Here is an 18,419-nt window from a genome sequence, read left to right on the forward strand (position 1 = left end):
TCCTATTCTTCATCTAAAACAAATGTACTAGTGACCATTGGAGTGCTGCTACTAACATAAAACCTTTAAATTAATGTCTATTTAAGTCCCTTGTACCACGGTCTGCCTACATCATGTTTTTGTTATTCACCCATGCAATCAAGCTGCAGAGAATGTCTGTCTCTAATAAGATCATACCAAACCCAGCCTCAAATGCGTCCAAGGTTTTCACTCACCCATGGCAAAGAATGGGATCCCCAGCAGTGTGGAATTGAACTTCCCGTCTGATATGAAGAAGATTCCTGCAGCTGTCACATTAGCGATGCAAATGGTCAGTACGCCCAGGAGGCCGAGGAAAGGCTTCCCCCTCAGGCAGTCCCGCATGGAGCTGGAGATGGTAGCAGCAAGAAGCACCAGAACCAGACTGACCAGCACCTCTCCTTTGGACAGCATGCCGGTCTGGTGGAAGTCCCGCCACAGGCTGAAGGAAGTGAGCGACTGGATGTGGAGCTGGTCTGTTGGGTGCGGTGCCTCGGCTGTGGACAGCCTGGTAACCAGAGCACAGAACTCGTTCTCCCAACGCTCTGCGATGATATCCTGCACCACGGGGCCGTGGTTACGGAGGTAGTATGTGATCTGAATGGCCCGGGCAAACTTGACTTGCTGGTCCCGGCTGTTGGGTAAGAAGGACACCCCTCCAAGCTGGTGTCCAATGAAGGACACGCGTCCATCCTGCAGACAGTTCCAACAAATCAGACATTAGCTGAAATCACAACTTTGAAACTATGACATATTTGGCAGCAAACTCTCAAAGAAAATAGCACGTTATCTTTCAATATTTCCTACTGATCAAATGCAATAGGAAAAAATATTTTTTTACTATATTTGCTTTTTTTAAATCTAATTTAAAACACATCTTTGAACAACTTCATTAAGACAAATACTTTACTATGATTTGCATTGGTATTGTAAAGTGTTTCACAAAAACAGGAAATGTTCTGTTGTTCTGTGCTTTTCTTGCTATGTTTTCATTTAAAATGTTGGTTTATTAAATATGAGACCTGCTGGTGTCAAATGTATGGCTGAAGCTGGTAACAAAATGCAATCATCCAGAGTAAAACAATAAGTGCTACATTGACAGGGGCTGAAAGTCCAAGTTTGCAAATGCATCAGGATGCAAGGATCTTAATTTCAGCAGTCATGTTCTGTTGTCTGACGACACTAAAATTAAAGTTCTAATATGAAGGATAAGGGAGAAGCTTGCCAGTTATATTGGAAGTTATATTGGACACAAATGGACCTTCCAAATGACCAGTGGCCCTAAGCATACGGCCAATTTAGAGTGACTTAGGAACAACATAGTCAATGTTTCCATCTCAAATGGATGGATGGACAGACGGATGGAAGGATAGATGGGACTTTTAAACAATATATAGAACCAGATTTGGATTTTTTCTTTGTTCCATGATTAGTCTAAACCAATCCTCATCTGCGCTACTAATTTGTCATTTAGCAACACTGTACAATAATTTTTTTTTTACTATCCAATCATCCAGACTAAGGCAAACTGAAAAGCTTCAGCTTCACTTTCAATTGTGTATCTGTACAAAGCTCAAATGATTTCCCAACAATACAAAATCATTTCAAATAAATCTCAACAGTAAAAAATACACTTTAGTATGAATATTTGCAAATTGTAATAAACCACCATGTTCAAGCTCTGATATGATGAATAATGAGACAGATTAATCAGTGAAACATTCCCTGTTACTGAAGAAATATTTATTCAGTTCTGCTTTTTCTCTCTGTCCGTGTTCGTGGAAAGAGGCATAAAGAGGAGCATGGGTAAGATCTTTGTTGAATTTTAGATGAGACAACTGTGACTGGTTTAAAAATACTACTGCTGTTATGATGATGTGTATTCTTTAATATATATTTTTAATATGATCATCTATATTTTAAAGAGTTATTCAATGTAGCAAACTGTTGAATGAGGTCATCCAGTCTGATTATCGGGCTTTCCTGATTTAAATGACGAAATATTTCCACTTAAAGTTAACCTTATGAGGTAGTAAAAGGGTCCATTCTATAAAGAAAATGTATGGCCCAAAAGACAGTCCAATGCAGTCTAGCTAATCCAATAAAATTAGTGTCCAACCACATCCAGTTAGTTCCAATTCATCCAAATGAATTATAGTCCAATTCAAGTCTATATAAGCTGATTAAATCCCATTAATTTACAGAATAATACAAGGCAAGCGTTCCTAATCAGTTGTTCGGACCTTCGACAGTTTGAAAAAAACATTTAAAAAGTGTTCTAATCAGTAAATGGGAGATCTGCTCTTTTAATGTATGTTGAATCTGTGCTTTTATCCATGTTTTGTCCTTGTTGTGTTTTGTGGCTGAATTAAGCTTTTTTTTAACATTTGTATAGTGCCCTTATGGTTTATTTAAAATGCTAAGCTCAGTATCAATTAGAAAACAAAATTATTATTATTTGTAGTAGTAGTAGTAGGAGGAGTTAATTCAAAACACTTCATAACAAATAATTATGGTCTAGTTAAAGTCCAATCAATTTCTACTCTGGTGAACAATTCTAGTCCAAATCATATCTAATAATTTCAATTCATTTCAAATAATAACTGATTTATTTAAGTTAATTTAAACCAATACATCAAAAATATTTGGGCTCTGTTTCTATTATAGTCAAATTCAAACCATAACCTTCAGTGCAATGCAAATAACAAATACAACTTGAATTCAATTAGTCATTGGGATTTATTTTTATGTAACCCATAATGTCAGCTTTACTGTGCAATCTTTACCTACATTCATATGATTCTGTTGTTAGCATGGCCTTGTTTGCTCCACACTAATGTATTTTTAATTCACCTGCCAGCTTCTAAAGATCAAACAAATGAAAACACAGCATACAGCCAAACAACAGTACATATTTGAAGCGTTTTCTCCCAGAAGGAGAGCTAAAGTTCAGCTCAGCAAAAATAACCTCTTTTTTTAATAACAAAGTGTCTCCATTACAAGTGCAGAAATAAATCCCAGTCGTGACATCAAAGAGCGGGATGAGTCGTAAGAAGTCAGGCAAACGTATTAGCCCAGACAGCTTGTCAGCCAGGCAGGCAGAGAGAAGGATTCAGGAACATGGAAAAGTGTAGAGTGACTAATACAGCGTCAGGCCAGGCAAGGCAGGAGGTTCAATCAGTGAGTGAGAGAAACCGGACTTTTGGTTCATGACAGAATTCTTCTTCTTTTCTTTTTTGACACACTTAATTGGTTAAGATCATCAAACAACTTTTATGATAAAACAAACGACTAGAGTAAACACAAAATGCTGTTTTTCAGGAGTAATTTCAGCATTATGGGAAAAGAGCAATCCGAATCATCCCGATTCTTTGTCAAACTATGGCTGCATACTCACTGTAACAACTGCCATCAAGTGTTTGTGATAACTGGCAATGAGTCTTTCACAGCACTGTGCAGGACTGTGGACCCACTCTTCTTTGCAGAATTGTTTTAATTCAGCCACATTAGAGGATTTTGAGCATGGACAGCCTGTTTCAGGTCATGTCATATACTATAATTTCTTACTGATGCATGTAAACCATTCATTTTCCAGAGTGGACCAATTATATAACCTGCAATTACAAGGATTTTTAGAATTAGGCATTAGTCTGGACGTTTTCTAATTCACACATGGTCACAGCTATAGTCTGAAATGTAGACATGTACACCACCTAACATTTGGTTAAATGTCTCTTAGGATGTTTCAGAGTAACCATACATATGACATATGGCTTGGTCAAATTGGTTAGAGTGATGTTAGAGTGAGAGATTATAAATAATAATGTCCATTTTATTAAAGGTGGCATGCTAAAAAAATGTATATGTATGTAGAAAAATCTATTTGCATTACAGTAATCAAACCTTTCTTGAACTTGCTAAGCAGCTGTTTGCACATTTCCACTGCTATTTTGATGATTTATTTTTGTGATGAGTATTTGAGGTTGAAATGCCTCCTTGACATTACCCTTATATTGCGCTCCCTCCACACATTCCTAATTGGACAATTCCAAAGTCAACGTCACAAGCGAGGCCTATTGTCAGTGCTCCATTGCTGTAGAAGTTTGACACAGTAACCAAGCCATTTTAAATTTCCTGAGGGTTAGTGGACCATAAAGGTCACGTGATACAACCAAGAACATGTCACCTTCTCTCAGCCGGAGAATCCAATGGGGTGTCTGGGAAGACACAGGAAGGTTCTTGAGCCAAATTGAGGGCTTTACTGATGCTGCAGTCAGCGTCAGTAATGAAACAAAAAATTCCTTCAAAGCTCATGTCACCTCCAACTCCACAAAGTAGCCCGTTAGGGCTTTGTAAGGGAGAACTAAAGATAAGACATGCAAAAGTATTTTTTATTCTCTGATAAATAAGAATGTTATTTGAAGTTCAAAAGTTTCTCCATGACAAAGAGCTCCCACTGGAGATACTTTTTGTCAGCACAGGGGAGGAGGCCACATCATGATCTAGGAGTTTTTTCCTTCAAGGGAACCATGAAACTTCAGGTTGTGCAGGGGCGTCACACTGTGCCCAGCTATGTGAAGATATTTCAGCAGGAGTCCCTCTTCACAGAGTGTCTTTGTCTGTGCAATGATGACTGGGTCTTTTAACAGAATGTCACTGCAGTTCACAATGCCTATCTGACAAAGGACCTCTTCCAGAGCCATAATGTCCTTCTGTGGGACAATACAGCATGTTCTCCTGATCCCACTAAAACAAGAATGGATGGAAATTGACAGCATTTCCAGGATGTATATGCCCTTTATTAAGCTATTTTTTTACTACAACAGGAAAATATTCCCACCTGGATACATTATTAAACCCCCCAAAAGTAATATGGCATTCATGTATACTTCTGACAGGAACTGTAAACATTTTAGTTCAAAGCTGAACATGATTCTCAGCAGTCACAATGACTTCACAACCTCTGCCAATCACACACACTGTGTGAAAATGCCCAGTTCCACTGACTAAATCACACAACTCAGTGTGTGAACAATTTTCAATGAAAAATACTTTCTGTCATCTCACACACTCGGCACCAGGATCAAATTCCCACTGAACTCAAGCTCTGCTAGCAAATGTTCTGAAATGGCAAAACACCACTTGGGCTGAGACATTTAAGCGATAATAGCGTTTTGTGATCTGAGTTGCTCTGAGTGTTTCATTAGTGGAGAGGACAGAAAGACAAATAGAATTTACAGAATGGCAAAGGAAGACATGCTGATCAGTGCCTCTTTCTTTAGTGGAAATATGAAAAAACTGCATTCATTTCCAAAGGGGTGGATTCAACAATAGGAGCATGTGGAAGTGACATGGTATCCAAGACAATGCCAGATCAGAGGACCCTATGCTACATCAATAACGTGTGGGGAACAATGACACTAAAATGCAAATCCAGGTTAATGAAGGTGCATCAAAAAGGATCTCCTTGAGATTTTAACACCAACATATTTTCTTTCAAAGAGAATTAATTCATCCACAGATATTGCGCAACAAATCTTTTATGATAAAATAATTGTTTTAGACTTTATACAACACCCTTCCCTAAGATCCCTTTTACACTGGATGAACAGCAGGCTACATTCTACAGAACCTTTAAAACCTAATGGAAGGCTGAATTCTGAGTTCATGATGTTAAGTTCTTAGTACAAGTTTTTATCTCTCTTTTTTGTCACTGAGACCTGCTGGCATCCTTTCCAGTACTCTGCGCATCAGTAGCAGGTCCCCATTCTAATCCTGACATGGTGATCCATGTTGGAATGAAGATGGATCTAAAAGTTGCATAGAGTAAGACTGGATATAAAGACGGCTGTTGACATTACTTGTCTCCCTGAGTAAAGAATATGATATAAAGAAAAATATTAAATGTACATTGCTGTGCATCTCATTAAGTGCTCTTTGATTTGCTGATCAGGTCCTCCAAACATCTCCTATTCCAGAAGCACATGCTGCTTAAAAGAGAGTTCAACGAGAAAGTCACACAAAAACCCTCAAAAAAGCATTTCCTGACCAGGTTAAACCCATGTCGGATCACCCTGTCTCATTCAGTTGCAAGAAATATTTATGTTGTCAGGGTACATCTTGCTCTATTCATCTAATTTTACTAGATTTTTGTAAAATTTTTTAGCAACTCCTTCGATTTATGCACATTATCTAGTAACATCTTCAAGCAAATCCTCTTTATATCCAAGGTGAGGAACCACCAAGACATGCAGTCAGAGTGACCTTCCCTCTGGACCAACAGCTGTTGGTGAGGAGATTTCCCTATTAGCTGAGCAGAGCGACGGGAATGTGGGAACCACACCTGAAGAGTTATTCAGTGAGAGAGACAGCAGCATAATTTTAGAGCACAGTAAGGCAGTCTTTTCCTGTTCTATTTTGATGGTTATAGTGTTAAAAGCTAATGGAATTAAGGATAATAAACCTTTGAGAAATATTAGATCTTTAATCAGCTTAATAAATTGTATGAATCTTCATTCTTTTGTCATAAAGCTTTCATAGTTTACACAGCAAGATAAGCATTGTTTTTTTCTCTTAATTAAATAAGTAAGTAATCTTTTTTTGTTTATTAACAAATCACTTTTTCTTTACATAAACGCTAGTTCTTTTTTTAAATCTTGCACAAGGCTGCATTGATGCATGGATAGACGAGCTCAAGACTGTGCTGGTCTGTTTTAAAAAGGTCTAAAATAACTAGCATTTAAAGCTTTTGATTCAATAATGAACATTTCAAGACATCATGAATTTATAAAAAAAAAACTCCTAAAAACAAGAATAAAGATATGCTACAAAGAAAAAAATGCCAAATTCAACCAGACTCAAATATCATAATTTTTTGCACTTAAATCATTTTGTGTCAATGTCTGATTTTGGCTTTAAGAAACTTTGATAAGAGTTTCTTTTCAGGGATTTGCAGCAGTGTGAGTAGATATGTTTTTCTAGGTCTCAGCTTTTCTCCAATTGTTCTGCTATTTATTAAAGTAACTGTAAATATGGCTTAAAGATAATGGAAAGTATGTGGCCGAAAATACCTAAAGTCAACCAAAAGAAGAATCTCAAACTGTTCGTTTTATATATATATATATATATATATATATATATATATACTTATATATATACTGTTAGTTAGGTTTACTTCAAAAGCTAAAAAATGTAAGATCAATCACAGCAACTCAGAATTATCTAGCAAAATTCAATCAGTACTGACAGTTATTGGAAAATTCCTGCCAATACATGTAAATGTCATTCTTTAGGACATTTAATTTCAGGACATCTTTACCTAGACTGGAACTGGAATCCAAACATTACAGATGAAACACTGTAATGTTTCAATAAACAAATATTAAACAAAATAGAAAACTCCCATTTGAAAGATTAGGTACACCCATAATTCAAAATCTTTCACCTTTCCAAGATGGGACTGTGTGAGCAGCAGCAAGTAATATCGGCTCTGCATCCCCTTTTCCTACTTTTCCTATTTTTAAGTGTTTATGGAGGTGTTTCTCTATTTTCTTTAGAGTGGGTGAAACACTGCAGTTCTGCACATGGGAAGCCAACTTTTAATATTGTTGTTTTTGGCTTTTTCCTGTTTTCGGCACTCTTAGTCTGCACTGGGGAACTCATATGGATTTAATAGTGGCCCCGTTGTCTACACATGGGACCAACACCACTGTGTTTCACCATGCGACGAAGCCGGAGATTCCTGCAGAGATACAGAGGAGAAGCAGAGGCTGCAGAAGAGGGCATATGAAGCAGAGGTACAGACCATATCTGCCCTCTGTGATTACGGCAAAAGCCACTCTATCTCCAACAAGGCAGAGGAGCTGGCCGCACTGACGCAACACCAGAAGGAAGACCAGGAGTGCAGCCTCGTGTGTTTTACGGAGATGTGGTTAAGTGGACATATACCGGATGGGTTCAAATTCGTGTGCGCAGACCGGAGTGTGGCAGAGAGCGGTAACAAGAAAGGAGGGCTGGCTGTGATTGTGAATGAGAGGTGGTGTAACGGAACGCATGTCCACGTGAAGACTTGGAGTTGCTTATCGTGGGTATGCGGCCTTACTCCCTTTGGCCATGTAATGGTGTTATGCGTGTACAACCCGCCCCTGGCCGATGCTGCAGTCACCCAGATCTAGACACAGCATTCCCGGGCCCTCCTGGTGATCAGCGAGGACTTTAATCCTCTACGCCACTCTTCCATACGAGGGACAACAAGACGCTGGACCTACTGTATGCTAATTTGAAGGACGCTTACACCTCTGCCCCCCCGCCCCTCGCTTGGACAATCCGACCAAAACCTTCTCCATCTGGTCCCCCAATACACCCCCACGGTGAGAAGAAAGCGAGCACAGAAAAGGTCGGTGAAAGTTTGAACTGAGGAGGCCAATGAAAGATTGCAGGATTGTTTCCAGACCACATACTGGGGCATGCTCTGCACCTCCAGTGGAGGATCATTAGGTGTAAGAAGGACTAGGGGAAGAAGCTGGAGTAGCAGCCCTGCCCCCCTGTCCTGCTCCCCCCACTTCACAAATATCCACCCCAACAGCCACTCCTCCCTTCCCCTGACTACCTTCACCTACAGCCAGCTCCTCCACACCTATGCTTCCAGCACACCCCATTCGGAGTGTACACAGCGCCCACCACCTTGGACCCACTGCAGTTTGCCCAGAGGCCCAACATCGGAGTAGAGGACCCTGTCATGTACCTGCCGCAACAGGCGCTTACTCACCTAGAGACCAGTGGGAGTGCTGTGAGACTTATATTTTTTGACTTCTCCAGCGCTTTTAACACCATCAGACTGACGCTGCTGCGGGGGGAAGCTGGAGGATGCGGGAGTGGATGAACACCTTGCTGCTTGGACCATTAATAACCTCACTGACCAGCCACAGTACGTGAGGCTGTGTGAGGGTGTTAGCTGTCAGAGGTAGTAGTCTGCAGCATTGGGGCCCCGCGGGGGGACTGTCCTGTCACCATTTCTTTTCACCCTTTACACCGTGGACTTCACCTACAACAAGGACAGCAGTCATCTCCAGACGTTCTCTGAGAGCTCAGCCATTGTGGGCTGTGTGTCTGAGGGGATCGAGCTAGAGTACCGGTCGGTCATCATGGACTTTGTGGACTGGTAGAGAGCGACCACCTGTGCTTGAACACCAGTAAGATGTAGAAGATGGTGATCAACTTCAGGAGAAGGACACCACTTCACTGACCAGTGAACACCCAGGGGGTAGACATTTAGTTAGTGGACAGTTTTAGGTACCTGGGTGTTACCCTCAACAATAAACTGGGCTGGTCCCATAACACCAACACCCTGAACAAGAAGGGCCAGAGTCGCCTCTATCTGAGGAGACTGAAGTTTTTGGACTGTGCAGGCATTGGCTCAGGACTTTTTATGACTGTTGTAGTCTTTGCTATTCTCTACATTGTCATCTGGTGGGCCCCAGGCAGCACAGAGTGGGACAGGAACAGCCTGACCAAGCTGATTAGGAGGGCCAGCTCTGCCCTGGGCTACCCATTTGACTCTGTGGTGAGAGGAGGATGCTAGCCAAGCTCACATCCATCATGGACAAAACCTCTGAAGCCTTCAGTGGCCAAATGAGACACCCTCAGTGCAGGAAGGAGCCCTACGACAGGTCCTTCATCCCCACCGCTGTCAGACTATTCAATTCTGTTGTATAATAACACGTGTAATAACCTCTGTATTCGTAAATACCTGCAATCATTGTCATTTTAGCACAGTCACCTCCACTACTTATTGTATATACGTTATTTTATTTTATTCTATTTTTACTACTTGTTTTTGCACATTTACCTTGTTTTTCTTTGATTGCACATTTTCCTGACTATCTGTATGGGGTAAGAACGCTGTCATTTGTATGTAAAGATGGAATTGTGTGCATATTAGTCAATAGTTGTGCATAAGTAAAATCCAAAAGAGGTATTCTATATTTTCTCAATAAGAATACAAAATAAAATGTTACAGTTTCAAGAAATTACAAACACAAAGTTCAAGTTTACAGTTTTGGTTTATTATTTATGAATACAATATGCTATAACAGTTTGTGAATACGATTTATTTTCTATGAGAATACGAATTTACATCAGCGACTTGGTGTCACGTGATCTCAGGCTGGTTAGTGGAGCACAGAGTAAGTCGATTCGCGTTGCGCATGCGCTGTCACACTCCTCACCCCCAGTAAATGTAGAGCCGGGATTGGATGACAGATAAAGGTAATGGGAGATAATTCAGTCTAAAAGGAATATTAGGAACAGAGGGGAGATAGGGGGAGAAATCAAGAGTATTATAAATAAAGCATTGTTCTTATTTTTATGAAATACAAAACTAAAACATAGAATATAGTGGGTGGAGTTATACAATGATGTACAGTAGGTGGCGGTATGCACCTCTGAATTTGTTGCGTACCGCCTGCAGAAGAAAAAGAAGCAGCACTAGCGCCAAGATGACAGACCATAATAAGAACAATTCTTTATTCATAATACTCTTGATTTACCCCCCTATTTGCACCCTGCTTGTGTGTTACTAAGAGTTGCTTTAACAAGTGAATTTCTCCATTGTGAGATTAATAAAGTCTATCTTATCTGAAATATCATCTATGACTGTCAGTCAGTCAGTCATTTTCTACCGCTTATTCCATAGTGGGTCGCGGGGGAGCTGGTGCCTATCTCCAGCAGTCTATGGGCGAGAGGCAGGGTACACCCTGGACAAGTCGTCAGTCCATCACAGGGCAACACACACAAACAACCATGCACACACTCATTTATACACCTAAGGGCAATTTAGAGAGACCAATTAACCTAATCTATGACTGTATTAGTCATTTTGTTACTCTTCTCTCTACACTATGTGGTTGCTTGCACAAACTAGTTTTGACCAATCTTTAGCATTTGGTTTAGTGGACATCTCCTTATGGCTCCTAGAATACTATGGGTTTGCAGTTAACTGGAAAGTGCAGAAGTCATCCAGCTTCAAAGTTGGTATTGAGTGTTTGTGCTGAGATACTGTGTTTGGTTTTTCCCAAACATGGTGTTTTCCATTATTAATACCTCATATGGTCTCATCCCTCTGAACGACATCCCCAGAAGTATTGTAGTTCATTCAGATGAAACTTCACAACTCTAAGTCACATTCTGCTGGCAACAATTCCAAAAAAACCATACTAGTTTCATGTTTTTCTGACTGACCTCTCATACATTCAACATGCTAACATGGTCTTCAACATGGAGTTCAACATGGAGATTTTTTCTCATCATTTCTCGGAGCTTTGCCTGCTAACCAGTGGGGAAGCTTGCTGGAACATCCACCTGTAGGTCTGGCAACTCTCTCAACAGTTTTATTCACGAGCAATAATTACCATAGAAGGACGGACTTCAAATTATTTGTAAATGGACTAATAACTTCTGAGGTACCGAGATCAAAGGGCAGCAATAGTTGCTCCACTAGGCTAATTGCCGATATCTTTCCTCCTTGTCATTGTGCTAGCACACACCCAAACACCCTAGAACAGCAAACTGCTAAATCTCCTGCTTTTGTACAGGTACTCATATATGCTAATATTCCTTTCTCTTTTAAATATTGTGGAAGCAGCAGGGGTGTACTTACTTCTCACCTACAGCATTTTCTGTTTTAGCATTGGTTTTGTTTAATATATAATGACCCAGTGGAATCTATTTGTGTTTGTGTAAATTGAGGTTATATTTGTTATAGAATAATATATCTTTATACTTAAAAACCTATAACTGAACAAGGGTGTACTTTCTTTGCACAATATCTGAACAGATGTTGTGTAATATGTGCTATCTGGAGGCAAATCTAGGTTTATTGTAAAGAAAATACATAAAAGACATTACATCACTACACATCACGAACAACTGTGCTATCTTGATCTAATTCATCTAATTACAATAATCCAATTATTCCTGTCATGCATGTGCAATTACAATAGATACAAAAAAAGGCAATTAAAAGAATCTCCATCACCTCAGTCTGAATAGATTTAGGCATGACTTATGCATCCATTCTTCAACATTAATATATTTCCAGCTTTTCTTACCCAAAAATTAAAAAAGCTCTAAATTGTTAGGTTTCATGCTATTTACTTGATGTCTAACAACTTTACTATGGCAATGTATTAGTATCAGCACTGAGATCTTTAGGAAGAAATTGTCATATTATTAAGTTGTACCTCTCTCTGCAGCAGCAACTTGGATCGCCTCCCCACTAAACTCAGACTCTGACAAAGTGCACCCCGTCCAGTTGTATCCACTCATCATCTAAATGGATGCCATATTAATTTGCAGCTTTAAATGATGCATATGAAAGCTTTGTTATTGTTGAAGGTGGACTCTTAACTCTAGGATAAAATCACAGTGAATCTTAAAAATACAATTAAGGAGCACAGGGTTTAGATTTATTGTGGAATTTATCTAAGCCACACAAGTTATACAAAACAGGCTGAAATTTATAGACACACGACCACTAATATTTGGATAAATAAACATAATTAAGTTGTAGAGATACCACAGGCTTTTTGAAGCCTTCGCCAAGCTTCTGATTTAATTCTGGCAGAGTATTTCACGTTCTTCTTCTCAAAATTGGTACAGATCATTTCATTTGGTTGGTTTACAGACAGAAGACCCGATTTTTAAGAATGGACAATGATTTTCAAACAGGTTTTAGTTCTAATGTGAGTTTGCAATCATTGATCTGTTGGAACACCCAACTGTGTCCAAGGTTTCCACCATCTGATCCAAACAAACATCCTCGGATGAAAAGGAATTCATTAGGATGTTTAAGACCAAGCAGGAACCTTCAAGGCTCAAACTTTTCAGAAACTGGGTGATATCTGAATAATGTCCACACTATGGAATGAGAAGAAGAAGCCTGCTCCAAAATGTATATCTTCAAGCTTGAGTGAAATTTGCAGCTGCCCTCCTGGGCAAGCTAAAGATCCTCTGGGAAAAAAAGTTGTACAGTCAGAATGGCAAAAAAGATTTCTGGGTGAGTTCAGTTAAAGCTTTAAGAGCTAAAAACAGTTCTACCAAATGTCAAGCATGGTGTTGGCAGCATCATGCTGACGGTCTCTTTTGCTGGCAATGGTTCAGGTGAATTGAATAACGTGGGTAGAATAACGAAGAAAGAGGCCTACATTAGAAATTATTCAACTTCACCGGAATCAACAACTGCAGTGAAGTCCAAAAGACTTCATACCCCTGTCCGATTTGGATTCAAAATTATTTTCATTCAACCAAGCAATTTGTTTCTAACAGCATATGAGCCAAACATCAACTGCAGGCATCAACTACAAAAAATATCTGATTTTATTTCATTTTATTAAAAATGGTATGTTGGTCAATATTTATACTTTTCTCAAAAATAATTATATGCTTTGAAGCATTTAAACTCAAAAGAAGCGTTTTACATGTTTCAGCTTGTATTGTGACGATTTATCTCTGGTGATGAGCACCAACTGTTTGAAGTTAAAGGCCTCCTTGCCATCACCCTAATTTTTAGTTCCCTCCAGAGACTCAAGTCAAGACCAATCCAAAAGGTCTAGTCAGAAGAAACATTTTGGTGATATTAAAAGATTAAACCTAAATCTGCAAGGGGAATAATTTTGGGCTTAAGCGATCACAAACACACACCACTTCTGGTTTTGGAATACACAAAAAAGGCAAACTTGAAGCTTCTGGAATACCCCAACCTCAACTTTTCTATTCCAGACACCAACAAATACAATTAAAGTTGACTGCACTCATTTTTCAAAGAAGAATGATTACACATCTAACAAGAATTGTCATAAGCTTCTTAATGGCTTCTATTTCACTGGGATTTTATGTGCCAGACCAACACAAAATACCACCATAATTGGGAAGTAGAGGTTAATAAGACATGGTTTTAAAATAACTTTACAATAAATAAAAAAATCTGACGAGCCCCTTTTACTCCTTTATCATTAAATAAAATCAGATGCAGCCAAGTCACTTAAATAGATGTTCTGTGAAAGCCAGTTGTTCTGTGAAAGCCTAAGAGGTTTGTTAGAGAACGTTAGAGAAAAAAACAGCATCATGAAGACCAAGGAACACAGCAGACAGGTCAGGGAGAAAGCTGTGGAGGGTCAGGTTATAAAACAATATCTCAAGCTGTGAACATCCCGCAGAGCTCTGTTCAATCCATTATCAGAAAATGGAAAGAGGATTGACCAACTGCACACCTATCGAGAAATGGCCATCCACCTAAACTGACTGACCCTAGAGGAGCTGCAGAGATCCACAGGTCTTGGGGGAAAATCTGTCAGCAATACAAATATTAAATGTGCTCTCCACATCTTTGACCTTGAGATAGAAGAGTGCAAGATTGCTGAATTGTTTAAAGAAAGCCATAAAAAGTCCTGTTTAATGTTAGCCGGAAGTCATGTAGTAGACAAGGCAAAGCTGTGGAAGAATCTGCTCTGGTCCGATGAGACCAGAACTAAACTTATTGCCCCACGGGCAAAACACCCTGACCACACCCTGCCCACTACTAAAAATGGTGGTGGCAGCATCATGCTGTGGGTTTGCTTTTCTTCAGGAGGAACAGAGAGGTTTAGATCAACAGTCAGCAACCTTTTCAATTCAAAAAGCCACTGTTCCCCTCGGTGCTACAACATAAAATTAGTCTAGAGCCACAAAAATTATAGATTTTATAAATATTTACTAAATGTTTTATTTTGAAAGATAAGGAAGTTTAACTAAAATGTATTTCTATTTGACAAAATGAAGCATCTAACTTTTACACAGCAAAAACACTATATTTTGTAGAATGTGTTCAGCTGAGTGAGCCCTTTCCTTAAATATAGAAAATGAAGAAAGATAGGTAGCCCACTTAAAAATATAAAGCACTTAGTTTGAAGCTAAAAAACATGACATAGCTTTGAAAAGCTTTGTGCAATTCATTCCTTCCTGTTGTAGATATTCTACACTGCAAAAAAAAGACCATACAGAACAACTGTGAAGACCAACCTTTCTTTTATTGCCTTTAGAATTAAAAACATTGCTTATATGGTTTTGTAAGAGCCACAGTGGAGGGGCCAAAAAGCCACATGTGGCCCTGGTTAGAATGGTCCAGACCTAAATACAATAGATAATCATCGGCAATAATTAAAAATAGATGTTCACAGATGTTCTTTGTCTGATCTGACTCAGCTTGAGCTGTTTTGCAAAAATGAATGTTTAAAAATGTCAGTATGTTTGTTTCAGACTTTTGCAGCAAAGCATTGAGGGTTTAATCACAAACGCACATCACACTTTTCAAACTTTTATTGGCCAAACTTTTGAAAAACATGTATCGCTTCCCACTGTGCTCTCAATTCCTGTCTTTAAGAGCCACTCAGTTTAATATTGTGTGAGGAGTCCGTCATGAAGAAAGAAGCCTAGAATACATATGTGATGAGTGGATATGAACTGCTGACCAGTACTGTGTCTCCCAGTACCTCATCGTATCATCAGCTGGAGTTCAAAATACAAGTTGCTACAGTGCCCGTCATCCAACAGACTGGAATTAGGGTTGCACATTGCATTAGATACATTAGATGTTGCTCAGATCTTCGTGCAGCTCAAATCCTCATCTGCATGTCTTTATGTAAATATTTTATTTTTAAGCATTTGTCGGCTGATGCTGATGTCATCTACATGAAATTGTAGCACTAGCTGTTTTTGATATAGGTGATTATGACTCACCACCCTGGGTGGTATTCTGTAAGGGGACAACATGAGCACCGAGGAACATAAAGATCAGTTGTACTCCAAACACATTTTTCTGTTGTAAATTTGTATTTTATAAATTTTGAGTCTATAAAAATGGCCATTTAGTGACACCGATGTTGGTATTTAAACCAAGATTCTTATTATTCATCCTCATTTCGTCCTTTTTTTTAATGGAGTTTTGACTGCATATGATCTTCTCTAGCTGAAAAATTCAACTACTTAGACTGGTCGAACCTGCTCCACATCATAAAAAAATAAAATAAAAAACAAATAGCATTTCCAACACTTTTTAGCATTAAGACAAACTAAGACTGGGGTTTGTTTTACATTTAATAATCTGAGTTTTTCTACTATGATTGACTATTTTCAGAAATTGATTTATAATTTTTAAAAACTATGCTACATAGGTTGCAGAATGAGGAGCTTGAATTAATGAAAGAACCACCTCTGCATTGTAGATTCCTGGATGAACTGCATGTTTGTGTTGGAATTTCAAGGTAAAAGCCAAATGCAAACATCTGATCATTCCTGCTGTGGCACATCTGCACTTCAGGTATATGTTGGCCTCCTTGGTCTGAAGGTGCACCTGCGTCTCCGTGCGTGCACGCTCGGTTTGGAATAATGGAGGTGCATGTGTGCAGGCAGAATCCCAGCAGCTGCTGTGACAGCGGTGACAGCAAAGGGAAAAAGCGGGAGGGAGACACTGCATCAAAAAGAGAAAAAAACGAGGATATCCCTGTGCGTGTGTGTGTGTGTGTGTGAGTGGAAGAGCAGAGGAGAGCAGTGCTCTGTGGTTACATGCAGCCAATCAATTAACCTGCAGAGCACTAAAATAGCCAGCTTGTATGTGCTACATAGAGGCTTCCCTCGCCGGTTGATAAATGCAGCAATCTGCAAGCCCCACACGCAACTCAACCCCGTTCATTCAGAAATTATTGCGCGCTCTGAGAGGGCCAGCCTGCAACACGGCACCGTGCACGAGCCCGGCTGGCTTGCATCAGCAGCTCACCTTTAGAGTGGTGTTCGGGTAGCTCAGGGGCACCTTGTGGAAAGTGCTGTTGGAGAGGACAGCCTGCTGGATGTCCTCGAAGATGGTGATGATATCATCCAGGAGGCAGCGCTTGTCCCTGTGGCTCAGCACGCACAGGTGCGCGAACGTGTAGTTGAACCCCTTGTAGGTGACGCGCAGCGCCAGCACCTGCTTGTGGACCTGTAGGACCTGGTCGGCCAGCTCCAAAATGTTGCCCCCGGACCTGGCCAGCAGGATCAGCCTGCCATATCTGCCCGGCGTGTGCAGATCCGAGTACAGCTTGTGCTTGGACTGGTCGATGGGAAACAGGCTGTTGGCAAGGCTGCGCTCGATCTTGGCCAGGCTGTGTGTCGGGGCGACCAGCACCTCCAGGTCCCGCTCGGGCTTGAATCGGCTCAGCACTGTGGATCCGAAGATGATGGTGAGCACCGCGGGGACGGTGAGGAAGAAGACGGGGTGCCTGCTAACGAATAAGCCGAGCCAGTAGAAGGAAGCCTTGAGCCCTCTGTGTATCACTTGCCGCAGCATCCTCCACAAAATCCGGCTCGCAGATGCCCCGTCTCCTCCGATGAAGCACATGTGACATCAGACTCCTGTTCCCCGGCTCAGTACAATCCGTAAGAGAATTACACCAGGCTGTACAACACGCGCACGCACACAAACTCGCACTCACGCGCACACAACACCTGGAAAAAACAGCACTGCAGCAATGCGCGGCCAGACGGGCGGACGCGCACGGACAGGCGGACGGCGGTCAGAGGAGCATCGCCGCATCAGGCGATCGAGTCGAGCTAAGCTCAGGCCATTCTGTCTCCGAGTCTGCTCCGCTGCACTCCGGCTGCAGTGGCGGCGATGAGCCGCGGCGGTGCGGTGTGCATGTGTGCCTCCTGTCTGCCTACACAGCCTCTCACAGCGGCGGCGGCGCCTGATTTATGTATATAACTGGAACCATGTGGCTGAGGGTGGGGAGGAGTTAGGGAAGGGGTGATGGAGGGGTGCAGTAATGTTGCTTGGTTATTTTAGGAAGAACATGGGAATTGTAAAATGCTCCTGCAGGTGGCTGAATGACCACTAGCGCTGGCAGGAACGAGTCAGTTGGCTTCATGAATGGGGAAAACCCAGCTTGTGCTGCCTCCACCCTGAGTGGCACATGCAGGCCAGAGAAGGTGGTGTGACTGGTTCCAGGAAGCAAGACCTACCTGAGTTTATTTGTGTTCAACCGTTTGTGTCCTTTTGGTCTTATTACTCCTATGAACTCCAGGCATTACCTTGGTTACATGCCCCAAGCTATATCTTTTGTGTCCCAGTATACAACAAGATATTGCAACCATTAAACAGCAAATTGGCTCAAAGTCCTACTTTAAAAAATTACTAGAACATTCAACTGTTCAGAACAAAAATACAAAGGGAGGGTGAAATAATTAGTGACCTACTGTTTTATAGCAGTACGTTTGAAAATACACTAAAAGTTCAGAACATATAAGAAATGTAGCCTATATTGGATGTGATATGTGGTTCAAATTGAAAATACATAAGGCAGCCATTATGAATAGTTCAACTCTATTTGGTAATA

The 18,419-nt window shown here is 40.6% G+C and overlaps 1 protein-coding gene across 1 annotated transcript in view; it reads right to left on the reverse strand.

Annotated features, from left to right (window-relative positions):
• Positions 1–17,787, reverse strand: part of ptchd4 (patched domain containing 4) — a 54,637-nt gene extending 36,850 nt beyond the window's left edge. The window contains exons 1-2 of the mRNA XM_047387367.1: positions 16,826–17,787; positions 216–711 (exon numbers count right to left, since the gene is read on the reverse strand). Of these exons, the coding sequence (XP_047243323.1) occupies positions 216–711; positions 16,826–17,425 (1,096 nt within the window). The 5' untranslated portion in view covers positions 17,426–17,787. The remainder of the gene's footprint in view (positions 1–215; positions 712–16,825) is intronic.
• Between the last annotated feature and the right edge of the window lie 632 nt (positions 17,788–18,419).

The sequence above is a fragment of the Girardinichthys multiradiatus genome, chromosome 15 (genome assembly GCF_021462225.1).
Source record: "Girardinichthys multiradiatus isolate DD_20200921_A chromosome 15, DD_fGirMul_XY1, whole genome shotgun sequence".
In the NCBI taxonomy this organism is placed as follows: Eukaryota; Metazoa; Chordata; class Actinopteri; order Cyprinodontiformes; family Goodeidae; genus Girardinichthys; species Girardinichthys multiradiatus.